The sequence below is a fragment of the Daphnia pulicaria genome, chromosome 4 (genome assembly GCF_021234035.1).
Source record: "Daphnia pulicaria isolate SC F1-1A chromosome 4, SC_F0-13Bv2, whole genome shotgun sequence".
In the NCBI taxonomy this organism is placed as follows: Eukaryota; Metazoa; Arthropoda; class Branchiopoda; order Diplostraca; family Daphniidae; genus Daphnia; species Daphnia pulicaria.
In genome coordinates, this window is record NC_060916.1 from 14,120,955 (window position 1) to 14,138,385 (window position 17,431).

At 42.4% G+C, this 17,431-nt stretch overlaps 3 protein-coding genes across 3 annotated transcripts; 1 reads left to right on the plus strand and 2 right to left on the minus strand.

Annotated features, from left to right (window-relative positions):
- Nucleotides 1-123: 123 nt before the first annotated feature.
- Nucleotides 124-7,752, minus strand: LOC124338624 (excitatory amino acid transporter 3-like). Its single transcript, XM_046792760.1, has 9 exons — nucleotides 7,527-7,752; nucleotides 4,482-4,780; nucleotides 3,664-3,934; nucleotides 3,360-3,402; nucleotides 2,138-2,240; nucleotides 1,837-2,020; nucleotides 1,507-1,740; nucleotides 1,059-1,388; nucleotides 124-977 (listed from the first exon to the last, which is right to left on the minus strand). The coding sequence occupies exons 2-9, from the start codon at nucleotides 4,639-4,641 to the stop codon at nucleotides 692-694; spliced, it is 1,611 nt and encodes a 536-aa protein (XP_046648716.1). The 5' UTR covers nucleotides 4,642-4,780; nucleotides 7,527-7,752; the 3' UTR covers nucleotides 124-691.
- Nucleotides 7,753-9,536: 1,784 nt separating this feature from the next.
- On the plus strand, nucleotides 9,537-12,357 carry LOC124338617. The gene is made up of 3 exons (XM_046792701.1): nucleotides 9,537-9,661; nucleotides 9,732-9,929; nucleotides 10,001-12,357. The coding sequence occupies exons 1-3, from the start codon at nucleotides 9,602-9,604 to the stop codon at nucleotides 12,212-12,214; spliced, it is 2,472 nt and encodes an 823-aa protein (XP_046648657.1). The 5' UTR covers nucleotides 9,537-9,601; the 3' UTR covers nucleotides 12,215-12,357.
- Nucleotides 12,358-12,498: 141 nt separating this feature from the next.
- On the minus strand, nucleotides 12,499-17,406 carry LOC124338616 (NFX1-type zinc finger-containing protein 1-like). The gene is made up of 10 exons (XM_046792700.1): nucleotides 17,168-17,406; nucleotides 17,008-17,091; nucleotides 16,215-16,945; nucleotides 15,849-16,151; nucleotides 15,508-15,774; nucleotides 14,815-15,443; nucleotides 14,514-14,752; nucleotides 14,154-14,443; nucleotides 13,869-14,089; nucleotides 12,499-13,803 (listed from the first exon to the last, which is right to left on the minus strand). Exons 1-10 carry the CDS (start codon nucleotides 17,379-17,381, stop codon nucleotides 12,720-12,722), a joined length of 4,062 nt encoding a protein of 1,353 aa, XP_046648656.1. The 5' UTR covers nucleotides 17,382-17,406; the 3' UTR covers nucleotides 12,499-12,719.
- Nucleotides 17,407-17,431: the final 25 nt, after the last annotated feature.

Sequence of the window (17,431 nt, forward strand, 5' to 3'; positions counted from 1 at the left end):
AGTTTGCTCATCTCTTAGCTGTTGGAGATATTTTCGTTTTACTCTCTTCTTTAATCAACATTTCTTAGAAAATTGTAGCTACTTTAATCTCTTAAAATTTGTAATTAATATCAAACACCTGTCTACGATGTGTTATTCAATGTAATGATTGAATAAAATATAACGGAACGAAAAAATTTAAGGTTATAATAATGTAGGAAGAAGGAATTTCGCTCTTCACAGAGTCGTTTAGAAACGCAGGCAACACATGGGCAAAAGGGTCATTATATGTTTTTGGATGTACATTTAAAAAAGAAGGGACTTTTTTTTCAAATGCGTACCGTTGCACAAAATGTTTTTATCTCTTTTTTTTCCTTTTTTTAGTTTAGTTTCGTTTCAATAGATACCAGTACAACGTTGATCTTAAACTCTACGTATCAAAAAGTTCCAAACCCAAAAGCGCCCAAAAGCATGATTTAGGAAAAGGATACAGAGAATGAAATTCACCGGAGTGTTTCATTACAAATCAATTTCTAGAATAAGGTCGTTGAAAAAAACAAACAAAAAAAAAATGAATAAAATTTAAAAATTAAATAACAAAAAAAAATGTGAATGTCTAAACTAAGAAATCGTAAGAAATAAGCGAAATGGCGATTGATAGCTCGTCATCATCTCTAGAACGGCTGTGTCGCCAGCGCGCGCGGTGTTTAGATCAAAGTCTCCGAGGGCAGGGCCGAGACTCACATGGACGTCGACTGCCATTCGACTTCCACGGCGCCGGAGGTAACATTGGGATTCCTGAGCTTGGGCCACCGTAGCTCGACTCGCCCTTCTCTAGATCGACACCAGCTAGCGGGCCGTCCAGTTCAATAACAGACTCTCTTCGACCAGTGGCAGTTTCGATCGGCATCTCTTCCAGCTCATGACGGCTCAAATGGTGCACAATACCGGCTCCCAACGAATCTCCTAGCACATTGGTAAACGTCCGGAAGCGATCCCTGTTGCGGTTAGCCGATAAGAAAGCGGATGAAATAGAGATAAGACAAATACGAACAAGGAAAGCTGCCAGTCAGACTTACAAAAACCAATCGACAGCCACGATGAGGGAGACGTCTTCGGCTGGCAGGCCAAGAGTAGCGAGAACCATCACCATGGCGACGATTCCGGCCTGAGGAATTCCAGGGGCGCCGATGCTAGCAGCTGTGGCGGTGATGCTGACAGCCACAACGTTGCCCATGGTCAGATGAATACCACGCACTTGCGAGATGAAGATGGCGGCGACGGCTTCGTACAAGGCCGTTCCGTCCATGTTAATGGTGGCGCCAATTGGCATGACGAAGCGGGTCACTCGTGGATCCACTTGGTTTTTCTCCTCCAAGCATTTCAGCGCCACGGGTAGAGTGGCCGAGCTGTCAAAGAGATATGAAACACATTGCCCCGTCATCTTCGCCATTCCAATAGAAAGTCTTTTCTCTCCCTCTCTCTCTTTCACTCTCAACTGATTTATTCCAAGAATTATAAACTGACCTCGATGAAGTGGCGAAAGCAGTGGCCAGAGCTTCGGAGAGGTTTCCGACGTAGCGGAACGGCAATTTCCGCGTCACAATAAAGTAGATTAGCTGGAGAACGACGAAACCGTGGATGAAGAGGCCAATCATCACCGTGAAAAAGTACATGCCAAGTTGTCCCAACATGACTTCCCAGCTCTCCATTTCCAACATCTTGGAGGCCACCAAAAACATGACACCTACCGGTGACAACCTAATAATACCGTAAAAAAGGTAAGTTACGTTAGTGAATTGAAATGTTTTTTTGGTCGGTGTTAAAAAAGAAAAAGTGGCGGGTAGATCCTATTACCAAACGACCCAGCCGGTGATCATCATGACGGCTTCGCTCATGGAGACGAAGAAGTTGAGGAGCGGCTTGCCCTTGGCTCCCATCCGGCCGAGCGTGATGCCCAACACGGTGGAAAAGACGATGAGTCCGAGGATATTGGTGGCGTCCACGTAGTCGGATGACATCTTCCAGTCGTAGATTTTCTCTGGTTATTATTATTAATTATGCAAAAGGAAGATGGGAAGCAAAACGCAAACATAAATCACAGAGCTGGACGACGCAACGAATTCATTTTTTTTTTTTCTCATTTCCTCTTTCATACTTGGCTTTCCGGCGGTCATGTTACCGGCGTCGGTTCCGTTGGAGTTGGTCATATTGGCTAGAGACTCCAAATAGTCGGCAGGTGGTGTCAACACAGTCTTATACTGAAAACATGTTTCAACGAGAGAAAGAAATAAAAGAAAAAGAAAATTAACAATACAGATAAAAGAATAGCCCATATAAGACCCTATTGGGATGTGTAATATTATTACTGGAAAAAGTTGACAAACGCGATAACGATATTTTACAGCGGACACTCCGGACAGCGCATGAATAAATAAGATTAGAAACACTACAAGTCTATTAGATCCCCTACCAGTCAGGACTCGGGTGGCGTTTCGTTTCGTTTCACGTTTCGTAAAAACGCCATCTGTATGCGGCGGCATTTTTATGAACCAGAGCGGAAAAAAATTGTTTTCTGCGAACTTTAACAATGAATAACTTAAGAGCTATTAAATATTTTTAGAAATGACTTTTAAATTTAGGAAAACTGATATCTTAACTAATTTTTTTACAAAAGATCAAAATTTTAGGACCACTACATGACTAGATATAACGAGTTTACGGAGGAACTATCCGCCATAAGGTCCCTTGTAAACACCTTTTGGTGATTTCATAAAATTTGAGGCATAGTCCCTCACAGTATATTTAATTACTAAAACATCGTTAAAGCTAGAACATTTAAAATTGGAAATCTGATCAATAAAACGACGGGGAACATTAATTAGCTGTCAAAAGAAAATTATTTTTATTTCTCATCACAATTCTAATACATTTTCTAATTTTTTATATTTTGTTTTCTATTTTTTTTTATAGTAAAAATTATTATTTCTGAGGAGGGTTTTAAAAACAAATATAAAATTAGAGTAATAACAAAGCTCATAAAAAAAATTCGTGTTGCAATTTGTTTCCGGTCAAAATTAAAACTAGCTAACAAAAATTAACTAAATAGGCATGGAATAGGGGGTATTCGGGGGATATTCGAACCCCTATTCTAGAACAGATATGCTACTAATAGAATATCCTCCGCTACTATAAGTAGCAAAAGTCAAAACGCTACTAGTTCGAATACCCCTCGAATACCCCCCCCCCCCAAAAAAAAAACAAAACAAACAATGAAAGTGTGATAGTAATAAACGTTATTTGTACCATTTCATTGCTGGCGCAGCCTCCAGGTCCGTTACGAATTTAAATCGAATCAAAAATGATTTGTTTTTACTAACCTGAGCGATGCAAGCCTGGACCAAATTCGGTGGGAACAGGTTTCTAGGGAAAGAAGAAACAAAAAAGAAGCAAACGAATGAGAAATCAACGAATTCAATCAATTCTTTCCTTCAGAAAAAGTAAATACATTTTTTTCTTAAAAGACTTGTTTGTGTCTGGGGATATTTCAAAAAAATTTCCAAGGGGACAATAGGAATAACGGAATACTATTGAATGCAAATCCATCACTCGCTCCAAATGTGGAAGAAATCAAGTTTGAATTGTTATACTGTGAGCGATACCAACGACGCCGGTTTTATCTACCTGATGAGATCCATGAGCATGTCGGCCGTGGTGACGTGACGGACGGAACCGCCGCGAAAGATTCCCTCATCGGATCCTTCGCCTGGATGGATAGTCAGGACGAGGATGATACCCAGAATGACAGCGCTGACGGTGGTGGTCATATAGTAGACGATGGCTCGCGTACCGATCCGTCCCGACACGGAAAGGTCCAGAGAGCCGATGGCTGAAGTCATTGATGAGACGATCAATGGCAGAATGAGACACTTAAGAATTCGTAAAAACAAATCACCTAATCAAACATAAAACAAAAAAACAGAGTTGCATCCGGTTGCATCAATTCAAAATTGTAATCAAATTTTGAAATGGAAATGTCGCCATTTAATCTTATAGTCTGAGAATCTCCGCTGAAGCGACACATGCATCCTATGAAAGAGGAGGCTCGAAAGAGTTTCAGAATTGGCGAAATTGTCAGCTTTAGCGAACGCAGTCGGCTCTTATTTGAACGTCAAGCGTGACCCATCAACTCTTTTTTTTTTCCTGACCAAAAAAAAAAAAAGAAATGCTTCGCTCACACACAGTCTGTCTACACAAGCACAAGCAGTTTATGGGTGTGTAGGACACTAGACAAACATAAGAGGCTTTGGGTTTCATCGGGTTCGTTGGCGTTGATGAGAGCGGGTTGCCAGAGCCAATTGATGCTGGCTGAGTAAGCCGATCATTCGCTCTCATTTTGCTCACCCTTGCGCCATCTAGAGACATGAGACTGGATTGGAAAATGTCCGAGCTCAATACACGAATCTCTACCCCGTGATTACAGGTTCCAAGTCGTAACTCACCTACAAAACCAACATAAACAATTTCTCGTTGTGTCCATTTCTCCTCGCGCGACGACCTGAGTGCCAGGGCGAGGACGACGCCTGAGAAGACGCCGGCGATGTTGAGGATTGTCAGGACGTTGCTCCTGAGGCAGCCGAGAACTTTTTGCGTCACGCTCATGTTGAGTGCTCGCGAAATCGGTTTGGCGAATGGACGACCTTTGGTCGCGCTGGATCCTTTGGTGCCGGAGCCGACGCCCGTCTCCGGTGATGAGGATCGCGATCGTTGTTCACCTCGTCTACCTTTCGACTAGGCTGACCTGCAAAAATTCCAAATAATGATAAAAAAGAGAAATCAATTTCACCGTTTTGTTGCGTCGTAGGAAATTCTTTCACACATGACAGACACTGTTATTTGGGCATTGATTTTTCGCCATCCGATAAAAGACACATCGGACCTATTTTGGCGACCTTTTCTCACCGGGAAACCGGATATTTATTTCCGACAACACGCCTTGCCTTTCAGTAACCACAAAGTCACTGTCACGCGAATGAAAAAGAAAAACATACACGGTATTTCCGACAATGCCCGTGATTGGCTACCCCATTATTCAGTTGTTGTGGTTCTTGTTTGTGTATACTTTCGACATGGGTTAGAAGCGCGCCCCTTAAGGTAAAGTTCTTTCTATTCAAAGCAAATTTTTTTTTAAAAAGAAAACGCGCGTCAGGAAATAAAAGATAAGATTGAATAAAGAAAGAAATAGTAATAATAAAAAAAAGGTAAAATTCCCCCACCAACAAAGACCCATCACGAACCTGTCTCTCTCTCTCTCGCTTGTCAAAATCCATTATTCAACGATTCGGGACCATAAGGGATGGAGAGAGAGAGAGAGAGAGAGCAGCCGATGATATTGTAAATCTAAAGGGGTGGGCTATGATATAAGACATTCAAAGCGCGCATAAAATACACTGCGCAAAATACATCACTGCGTCTAATTGTAATACTCGCATTAAATAAAAGGTTTTTTTAACGACTTGGAAATCATCAGGCAGTTAAAAGAAGAAAAATGAAACGATGATTTGATTCAATCAAAGATTCACACTGCCGGGCCAGGAATTAAATGACAAAATAATTTCCTAAGTTTTCTTTCCCTTTTTGGGGGGTATTTTTTTTTTGTCCTTACCAAACATCTATTTACGTAATAGTCGTTTCTCTCTCCCGTTGGTTGATGTTTACCATTAATGAGGAGGCCGGATAGCCAAAGGAAGAGAAAAGAAATGGGAAGGGACAAGAGAAGCAGCAGCAACGAGCATTTTTAATGGCCCCACAATTCGTCAACTGTAAGCGGAACGACGGAAAGCTCCCGTCTCTATATAAAGGCTATAAAAATAGTTTGTGGATGCTGCTGCTGCTGCTGCTGCCTTTGCGACGAACATAGAGAGAGACAGAGAAAGAGCGATGTACATGTGATATCCTGCCGCCGTCGTCACAAGGCGAACAAGAATGGAAAGAAGAGTGAAAGAACTCCGGGAGAGAAACGAATCATCAAGGACAACGCACGAGAAGAGAAAATAAAAGAAAGAAATAAACGCATAGAGAAGAGAGAGAGAGAAAGGAATGATCATCCAAGCATCCACTTCCCTCTTGCGGGCACCGACATCATTGACACCAATTGAGCAACAGTTCGTTATAGATGTGGCCTATATATCTAGACTCTCCTCCTCCTCTATATCTTCTCAACCGTTCGTCAAATGAAAATGAACATGGGTTCATCCAGTGATGTCATAAAGATATTTTCAAAAATAGACAAAATTAAAAAAAGAAGCCGGCTTTTTTTTCTATTTTTATTCTTTTCGTCGAGTTTCAATTTCGTCGTTTGTAGTATAGGCGCTAGTGCTGTGGGCTGTTCAGTATTATATCTACAATGTAGTGTAGACGCTCGTGTCATCAAGTGAGAGGTTGCGTTGACTGGAGACGCTTTCCATTTCACGCAAAGTCCTTCCTATTTCTGTTTTGGGAGGAATATGACGTTTGCATCTTCCCCCATGCAGATTGCTGAGCCCGGTATTTTTAGTTGGGAGCCAGTCGCCAAAACGCCGCTGGGGGTGAGGAAAGAGGTCGATGGACCCGCTAAAGCCAAACAAAAATTTGTTTTTCCTTTGAACAAAAACAAGCAATAAAAGCGTGAAACATAATCATCAATCAACAAGGCCTCTATACAAAATTATCCGCAGGGAGATCCTTATGAGCAATGAGAGAGAGAGAAGGAACTGGTTAAAGGTTTCGATTCCAAACAAGTATGCAAATGGACACTGCCACCATTCTCTATCTCGAGATGTGTTTTTCCCACTGTTGTTTTATTTATGTTTTTGTTTCAACCGCTTCAAGTATCTGCGTCGTTGAGGCAACATTCCAGCTGCAGCGTTGCCCAACGCTAAATACTAAAGAGAGTGGTTCATCTCTTATCGGCCATGTTGCATATGATTTCGCAACTGGGACTCTGCGCATTCACGGGTGGCCGTCATTCGATAAATGGGAAACAAAACGCACTTTGATATTAACTGGGGCGGAACGCTCGATCGGCTTCAATTCCTCGACTAAAAGTGCGTCGCTTATACATCCATATGTATAGAGAGAGAGAGAGAGAGAGACTGGCGTTGCCATAGAATTTATTGATTCTTTCCTGTCTGACTGTACACTATAGAGCTCCCGCTTGCAGTGTCATGAAACGTTCCAACACACAACAACGACAACCTCAAAAGTGCCAGCCGAACGAGCGTGGACAATATCGGGACAAAACAAAAAAAAAAATACAAAAGTTCTAAAGGATCTAATATCAGAGACAATAGTCTCCGTCTCGTTCCTGTGGTTTTCCTGATTTGTTACAGTCACTCGACACCCAACTGTTGGATCGCGGGACACATACACACACACACCGGGCACGGGACGTTGTTGTTGTTGTATAGCAACCACAACGTCGGCCAACGAGTAACAAAAAAACGATGCAATAACATTGGCAGACAAGTTGATTTGAAAATATAAAAGTGAGACTCAATAATAAACACCTGATCGATAGAGGCGGCTGATTCCGGCTGCGGCACTGGCACAACAATCGTCGTCAAACCAGAGTTAACACGGCACTTGACGCTTTTGAATAATCAGAAAAGGATTGGACAAAACCGGTCTAACCGTCGGCCAATTGGAGACTGATGGCGGTCAGCGGGTCCCAAGGTTGACAACAACCAAAGTCAAAGGAGAGAGCAGAGCAGCAGGGCCACTGACCGAGAGAGAGATGTGGAAGAGAGTCTGAGTGGGGGGCGTGACGATCGCATCAAACGACGCGACCACACCACATCGTTTACACCGATTCTTCGGGTTTAAAAAAAATACTTGTTCCCTCGTACGTCCACCGCTGCCTGCAACGCTAATATTAATGCGTGGCATTCACATTTCCCCGATCAAATAAATACAAGAGAGAGAGAGAAATCGAAAACTGTGTTATTTGTTGTTTATCCAGTCGACGCCAGTGGGTTGTAAGCCGAGCGCAGCGCATTTGGGTGTAAAGCGGTTAGTGACGTCACAAGCTGCTGCTGCTATAGCTGCCACATATTTTTCGCAGTGTCAATGTGTTGACGCAATATACAGCAAAAGGGGGGGGGGGAGGCATTAATACCCAACATCAGATCAATCAGTTTCCCCCAAAGTCTCAATTTCGGTTTCTAGGCTCTTGTCAATCTTCTTTTCTGTCGTCCCTCGCTGACGGCCTGCTTCGGAAGATGAGAGAAAAAGAGAAAAGGCATAAAGACTCTGGCGCACACACACACACACAAACAGAAAGGAGGCGAAGATCCAAACGAAACATGAAGCGAGTCGACTTCATATATGTAGAGTCGTCGGCGTCGTTCATCTCCGTTGAAAACGCATTCATCCATCCATCCAACGTGCATACTACTCTTTCTCTCTCTCTCTCTCTCTCTCTGCTGTATGTATATAAATTGTAACACACAATGGCTTTCTATTCGTCACGCGCCATTTGTCGCTACAGTTATGTTTTCGTAGAGGGTGCACTTACTGGAAGACAAATTGGCCGTATAAATACACATAAATCCGACTGTGTTCTGATGGATCAAAATTCTGGTACCAGTTTTTTTCCTCCATCATTACCGAATTCCTTAAGCCAATAAAGGGAACCCTAGAAACATTATCAGTACGGAAGTAAAACAAAAAAGACATAAGATTTCTATTATAAGTTAAATATAGATCTCGAAACAAGACGGTTAAGATTTACAAAACAGAATATAAGGTTATATTCATTTAAAAGTATTGAACTTTAAATTTCACTAACAAATATTCCCATTGGACATAAACTTCCTTTTTTGTTGTCTTGCCCGCGCCACGAGATCCAGTTTTACTAAACACAATCGTAATCAATTGAGCCAGTTAGCTTAATCATCATAAAATTGCCCTTAACGACCAACGCACTTGCGGGTGGTTGTCTCTGCCGACAGTCCTTCTCCCAGCATGTTTTAAGCTATCCATATGTGAAACTTGTATTTCTTCTCTTGTGAAGAATCTGTCATGCAGAGTTTGAACGTGCACAGATATCGCGTGTGAAGAAGAATCGCGAGAAACCAAACCTTTTAATAATGATAACCTTTCAAACACAACCTTCAGGTTGTGTTATAAATTTATCCCGGATATTAGCCATTTCCTAAAACGAATGAGCTAACATGTATAATAGGCTCATACATGAAATCAAATCAAAACTGAAATCTGTGTAATTCTTAGAAATCCTTTTGCCCTAATATTTGAATTATTAAAATAGGATGTAAAAATGTGAAACCAGCAATAATACCACAATCAACCTATATAGCAACGTATACGTCATCACAACAGCACAGCAAGCACGTCCATATTTGTAGCGCCTTATCTTTTAACCTACAAGATGAAAACGTCCGGAAGTATACGTCCGTTTGCAACATGTTGGGTTAACGGTTAACCACAAGAACTTGACAATTTCTCAGATTTCTTTTCCCCAGTCCCGGGTATTTTTCATCATAAAAGAGCATTCTTCAAGGGAATTCAGACTTCATTGCATGTTCCCAATTCGATTCGTGCTGCGTTCCGTTTAAATCTCGTCATGTCGGGCGAGGAAGCAAACGTTAAACAATGCGGATACCTACAGCACAAAGGGAAAAAGGTAACACATTTTGTTATTCGTTGGTAATAATACGTGATTGGTAGTAACATTATCTGAATTATATATATAGCGTCTTATAACGATGTGGCGCCGATGGTATTGCGTGTTGAACGGTCGCATTCTTCTGTTTTACCGATCGGAAACGGATTACCTCAACCTTGGAAAATTCCACGAACGTATCGATTTGGGTCTTGTCTACGATGTAGTACCGGCTCTTGGCGTTGAGAACGGCATTCAAATCTCAACACACACCGGACCCAATTGGCTGGTAGCTATTTTCTTCTATAATTTTAAGTCTCGGTATTTTAACGTCTAGAATTGTTATTTTTAAAAATGTAGAGAACCACGGACGAAAAATCGTTTCAACTTTGGTTAGAAGCGCTGCAGGCATCGATCGTGTTACGGCGACAAGGATCGACGTTGAAGAAATCGAAAACGACGAGATCATCTCAAATCACGGAGCAGACCTCTCCGATTTCAAATCGACATCAAAGAGCCAAATCGACGATCAACGACCAACGGCTCACCTTCGATGAAACTGAATCGAGCGAAAAGAAAATTGGCAATCCGTTTTCACGCTTTTCGCTCAGCTTCATACCAGGACACGGGAAGAAATACAGCACGTATGACGGGAGTCGTTCGATTCGGGTCGAACAGTCACCGAACGAAGAATGGGATGGAAAACCCAAACCGAGTGACGATAACGCATTATCAGGCACAGCCGCCAAACTCAGAAAGAAACCAGTAAAGGGACCCCGTCCGCTCAGTGAGAGCGTCTCGAATTTCCTGTTGTTAAACAGCCAAAGCTCTGAAAATTTGACGGAAACTAGCAAAGATGAACCTGTTAAACCAATGGAGGTCGAAGCTGGAACGACTGAAACTAAGGAGGAACCCGCTAAAAAAGTGGAGGTCGAAGCTGGACCAACTAAAACTAAGAAAGAACCTGCTAAAAAAGTAGAGGTCGAAGCTGGAACAATTGAGAAGAAGAGGAAGGTCTCATCCCACCTTCCGAAACTGCCAACCAGTTTTGGCGTTGGGAAATTATTGTCCAACTTGCAAACGACTGCTCCTGGGCCGGCGAATAAATCTAGACGACATAGTAAAAGTATGACTAGTCTTCTGGACGTCGCGATTGTTGCCGATACCAAACAACAGAAATCCAGCTCTCAAGTGGAGATAGTCGCCGAAGAGCAACCGGCCCTTTTCGCTAAAAGTGAAGACATCCTCTCCAAAAGAGCCTCCGATACGAGCAGCGTCAATTACAAAAGTCCCGTCGTAATGGAAGAAAGTCAGAAAACTGTTATGCCGGACCAAACAGATTGTCCATCACCGGAATCGAAAGAAACAGACGTCAAAATGACATCTCCTCCGCAGGAAGCTTCTGCTTGCGCTGACGAAGATGGGCGAGACCCGGAGATTTCGGACGACAAGAAGAAAGACAAGAAAAAAATTAAGGATTCTACACGCCGTAAATCCGGTTTGGCTATGATTAGACAGTTCTTCCAATCAGCCAAAATAGGAATGAAACGAAAGGGCGAAGCAGCGGACAAGGATAAACTTTCGGTGAATGATACTCACAGCCGTAAGACGAGTAGCAATAACGACAGCGTTGTAACGTCAGAGAAGAATTCGGCCAGAACGTCGCTGATAGTCGAAGCGGACATACAGCAGGATATTCAGCGTGACCTTAATACTTTCGAACAAAAGCAGACAACAACACAGCAGGTTCCCAGAGAAAGTCAAGTTCTGGAAATTCCTTCGATTGTAATTCTCCACCGATCCGATTCTCAAATATCGGAGAGTGTCCAGTCTGTAAGAGAAGAGGCCTTTGTTGCCACAGATGCTTACAAGTATGAAGCGAAAATAATTGAGATTGTGGAACCCGAATCGTCTGATCCGGTCGCTCTCCCATCCAATCTGGAAGCAATAAATCAAGTTCCCCCTCAATCAAGCGATAATGACTGTACAGATTCGTCCTCGAAATCAGCCCGGAATTCTACCCTGTCAACAGCCTCGCTGGAAAATGCCATGCTTAATAAGAAGCCCAGAAAAATTTCTGACGTAATGACCAAGGAAGACAAGGAAGTTGCGGAACACCGGCCATCGTTGCCAATGAAAACGAAAGTAAAATGTCCGTCGCCCGGATATGACATACCTCGTTCGAGTCCAATTGCTATCCCTAGTCCTATACAATTCGGAGTGAACCCTGGAGATTCAGCTGAATTACCTTGTTTTGATTTAAAGGACACGATAGCTACAACAGAGACGGAATCGTTAAAGCAAGAAAATTCCAGTTGTTCCTCGGAATTACCACAAAATCAATTACCCGCAGACAGCGTGAAATCGGAGACCGGAAGTAATACCATCAGTAGAGTGTCGCATTTAATTAAGACTTTCAGTAATGATTCAATCTCATACTCGCCGCCAACCAGTAGAATGTCGACGAGGAATTCACTAAACAATCCTGATAGTGTTGAACGAAGAATCAGTTTTGCTCAGGCCGAAACGGTATTGATCCAAGAAGAAATAGTTCAAGTCCTGGCATCCGATTGACCAATTATTTTAAAAAATAATCCTAAGCTTACATTCTGACACCGCAGTTTTCATTTAAGTTTTTTCATTTCATAATCCTTGTTTTAAAATTAACTTTAATTACTGTCTGTTATAAATTAATAAGAAATAAACGTGAAAAAGAATTTTTCTTGGATTATTCAACTTACTTTAATAGCGCGATATAACAGGCCGCTGTGGTCTGTGGAAGAAAAGCAGAACAAACGTAGAGTAAAACCCTATAAGACAAATAAGGTATTATACAAAAACGACATAAATTTCTTTTCTTTGTGTATTACTCTTGGTAGAAATCAAATTTTATTGCGAACATACAGTTAAATGGGAGAGTATATAATCATGGTAATATGTGTTATACAACACGTATTGGTAAACTAGGTTTCAACTGATAAGCTTAGCAGCAATCAAACAGGATAGCGGGAGTAAGGGAAAAGCGGGGAATATAGGGTTGCTTGCTTAAATGTGCGAATTAAAAAAAAAAGGCTGCATTTCATTGAGGCCAAGCGGGACCAACTGCGCTGTCCATCTCTCCCGCAAGCCTATTGTCGCCGAGTAATCGATGTCCAGTTCCTCCAATACGAGCATGACACTCGTTACACCGACTTTCAACCGAGGCTCCTCCACAATCCCCAATGGCGTAGATGTGACCGTTGGGACATTTGAACCAATGTCCTTTGCTCATTCCCATCGCTTGAACGATCTCCTTCCGCTCGTTGTCAGTTATTCCGAGTCCCGTTTTCAGTTTGACTCCCAATTTTTCCATGGCAGCTCGTAGTTCAACTTTCTGTTCATTTTCTAGCACGCGGATGTTCTTCATCAAGAGACGCTGAATCAGTACATTTTCAGGAGATGACGCGCCAAGTACAGGAAAACTGGGTGTGCTCTGTAAAACAAAATACGCCCGAACGTATTCGAATCGATCCAATTCTCGAGAGACTGCCTGGTATTCTCCTGTAGAAATCCGAACTCTCTCCACAACTGAACGTAGCAGTTTTCTTACAAGGTTGAAGAATTCGTTCATAAGTTCTGGAGTCATTTTTTGAGCAGGTGGCGGCGGTGGAGTGAGTAGACGAGAGCGTGAAGTCAGTGAAGTCTTGGGCGAAGTCATTTTTCCAAACATTTCTAAAACTCGTTCCAAAACATCCAAATTTACTTCAATCTGAAAACGAACATCCGAACCCAGAGGAGGATGGACGTTGTTCCCTTTGCCATTTTTCTTCAATTTTACTTGTTGATCAATTGAGCCCAAAATCTTGTCGATTACTACCACTGTCGAAGTCAAACTCCTTAGTTCTTCACATTTTCTGACGAGGTTTCTGCATCTTGTCAACTTGGCAGAACAGTGGTTAAAAAATTCCAGCGGATTGCCTTTCAATTGGAAGATTTTCGCTTTTGCTTTTGTTATATCATTGAAGGTGTTTTTAATAATTTCCCCATATCGCATGCAGATCTTAATTGGGGTTTTGCAACGGGGGCAGCACTTTTGCTGGATTTGACCGCCTCCATCTATATCCATCCACTTATCCATTCCTTCCACTTCAATACAATGCCCACAATCCGGCAAGAAAACGAACCTACAAGGTATACAAGTATCCGTTGAGACATTTTCATTCAAAGATGAACCATCAATCGAACTTACTTGGCGTCTTCCTCGTCTTCATTTCCCAGCAAAGTGAATTCCGTCAATTTATCCTTATCGCAAACGCGGCACAGGGGTGGACATATTTCACCGCACAGTCCCGCACAGGAGTGGCCACACGGAAGTGTTTTCTTGCACGGCTCATCGCACCGCGAACGATTACATGGCTCGCCACATTTTTTCGTGCAAGTCTTGTGCTCGCAGCTCCACGGACAATTCTCCTACAAACGTAAAAAATGTCATTTAAAAAATATAATTTATACCAGCAAAAATCAATTAAGTTACCTTGCATGGCATACACGGTTCGCAGCACTTGCGCCCACACTTACTGTGCGAGCAGGAATATTGGCATTTTAGTTCACACGGTGGGCAAGAAATGCCACAGTTGACGTTGCATATGTGACCACATACCAGAGAGCGGCCGCACTTTTCATCACACGCACGGTGAACTCGTCCGTTGAAACATTCGCCACAGGTCCCTTTGCAAAGATGTCCACAATTAAGCGTGGCTTTACATGGTTTCAAGCAGGTTGAGAGATGAGATTGAATTTGTTTCTCCGTAGGGACGCCACCGACTACTCGATAGAAAAATTAAATTAGTTTAATGGTGAATACTGTTTAATGTAGACAATACAGGGAACTCACCTTTGTGAAAATCTTTGCAACTCAAAGTGACATGATGGCCACAAATGTTCAGTTTGGTGGTTGTTAAGGGTTCTTCACAATCAGCCTGATTGCAAGGTTCACAGCATTTTTTTTTGCACAAATGGCCGCAAGGCAACTCCGAAGCACACATTTTCTTACACAAGGCTCGGGTTGGTTCAGTGGAGCAAGGTAAGTTTACTTCGTGTCCACATTCTGGAACTATCTTCCTCGTCCGTTTCCTAAAAGAATGAAATTAAAAAATCAGAAGAAGTCCTGCAACTTGAAAAAAAAAAATACTTACGAGCAAAAGATTTCGTCGTCGTTGCGATGGCACTCGGTAAAAATGGTGTGCCCACAAGGCAAAGATCGTTTCCATTTCTCAGTGCAAAGAACGCATTCCTCGAAACACTTCTTCCCGCACCTGTGCTCCTTTTTACAGCCTTGCTTCATTCTTCCACATTCCTTCTTACACTGATAATTCTGATGATCAGGATCTTTTTTGACGTGGCATTTCAACGTGCAAGTGTGTCCGCATTCAAGTCGAACATCGCAAGGTAATGGACAATTCGCTTCGGTTGGCTCTTCTCCGCAGTGAATGGTCGCTGAATGCCCACACAAGGGCAGGACAGATTCTTTCGGGACACGACATTTCACGTTCGAAGGATCCACAAAACATTCCATCTTCGTGGTGTGTCCACATTTAAGTTCTCTACTCATTCTGACGGTGCAATTTCCACAAGGTAGAAAGCAGATTTTTTTGCAAATATGGCCATCGGCACACAAGAGCTTTTCGCACGGGTTTTCACATTTGTAGCCATCCGTTGCTTTCCCACATTCAATCTCAACCGAGTGTCCACAATTTGTGAGGATTTTGATTACTTTCACGGCACAATTGACTTCGGCTAAATTCTGGCTACACTTCACTTCTCCCTATAGTTGAAAATAATAGCATAGATGAATAAAACTGTTAAAATACGTCTCCAACGGTTATCACCTCATGGCCGCAGGGCAGAAGTTTCTTCATTTTTGTGAGGCAATCGCCACAGTCTTCACAGCATTTCTTCTTACATCCATGTTGATCTGAACATACACGCTGGCAAGGCTGTTGGCACTGTATTTCATCATGAGAACTTCTTTTATGGCAAAGAAGTGGGCAAATATGGCCACAATCAAGAGTCATGCCACACATTTCAGGACACACAGCGTCAGAAACAGATACTCCGCATAACGAATCCATGCCATGGCCGCAATCAGGAAGGATCTGTTTTTTTTTTTTTGTTTTTTTTTGTTTTTTTTAAATAGAAAATTTGGTATGCAATCACTAATTTGAAATACCTTCCAAACAGACGTCTGGCAAAACACTTTGGTAGGATCTTGGTGACACAACACCATTTGCTCGTGTGTACAAGGAAGCATCTTAGTCACTCGTTCCATACAAGGGTTGCAATCTTTAAAGCACTTCTTTGGACATGGATGTCCGACAGAGCAAAAGCGGATGCAATTTTCTTGGCACTCGAAGAGGACGTGATCGCGATCACCCGCATGACAAATCTTGGGACAAATATGCCCACACGGCATTTTAGAGGAACACTTATTCATGCACCCTCCTTCCGGTGGAAAATCTGTCACTTTACGAGCCTAACAGTACAACAGATTTCAGTTTAAAGATATACGGAAGACATAGTTTCAAACTCTACTTACTTGAGTAACAACATCGTGGATATCACATCTCAAACCAAAGTCCGCTCCTAGTTGGCCATTGGAATCAAGAATCTGACTTATCCCTTTCCACAATTTACTCTTTCCTTGGAGATTTTGCATATTGCCAATCATGTAGAAACCGTGTTTAGCTCTCGACAGAGCGACACAGATTCGATTCTCGATGCGTAGAAATCCAATATTTTCATCAACATTGCTCCTCACAAGGGACAGAATGATAATGTCATTCTCTTCGCCTTGGAAATTGTCCACCACGGAAATACGGACAGACTGGACAGCAGAATGACTCCGGCGGATCTTGAAAAAATGAAGAAGTTGTCCGGAATACGTCGTCAGTATGGTGATTTGTTCTGGGGTGTATCCCTGCATGATCAAATGACGCGCCAAGGCCAGGGAAAGATCCACTTCATAAGGATTCAAGTGACTTTTTCCTTCGTTATCTTCGACTTCTTGTTCCGTGTGCGCCAGGAAGAAAACATTTGATGACATTCCTCGTACGCCGGGATACTCTAGAACTGACGAGTGGTTTTCCAATGTAGGATAGATCGAGGGAACAATCAGTCGAGCTATTTCCGGACGCATGCGATGTTGCACACCCAAAACGCAAGGCTCCATTCCATTTTTTATCAGCCTCTCGAACAGAGAGACGTCAAGGAAGTAATCTTTGGCTAATTTGTATACTGTTACAGGTGGCCTCAGTTGCTGATGGTCTCCTGTTCAGATTCAAAAGAGTATAAGATTATTTGTACCATGGTTTTTTTGCAAATGGACATACCGATGAGAATCAGTTGCTGACATGAAGTCGATAATGCGCAAACTACATGGGACTCCAACACCTCTGCGGCTTCCTCCACCACAACTATAAAGGGGGGAGAATAGAAATTTTAGTGATAAAGAATAAAGTATTGAATTGATTGTTGCAAAAAAAATATTACCTATTTTCGGCTTTAGATGGTTCAAAAGAGCCCTTTGTCTGGCTGCTCCCGTGGTAGTCAATCCTACAATATCAGCTCTTTGGCATATCTCAGCAGATTCCAAATTCCGGACGTCTTTCAACTTGTTGGCATTTTCAAAGTATAACTTTTCAAGTTGAGCAGCTCGCTCTTCTTCAATTTCAAGAGCTTTAAGTTTCCAAGAATTATACATCATCCATCGCTGGTGTAACGGAATCTGCATTAGGTCACGGTTGTACAACTCGT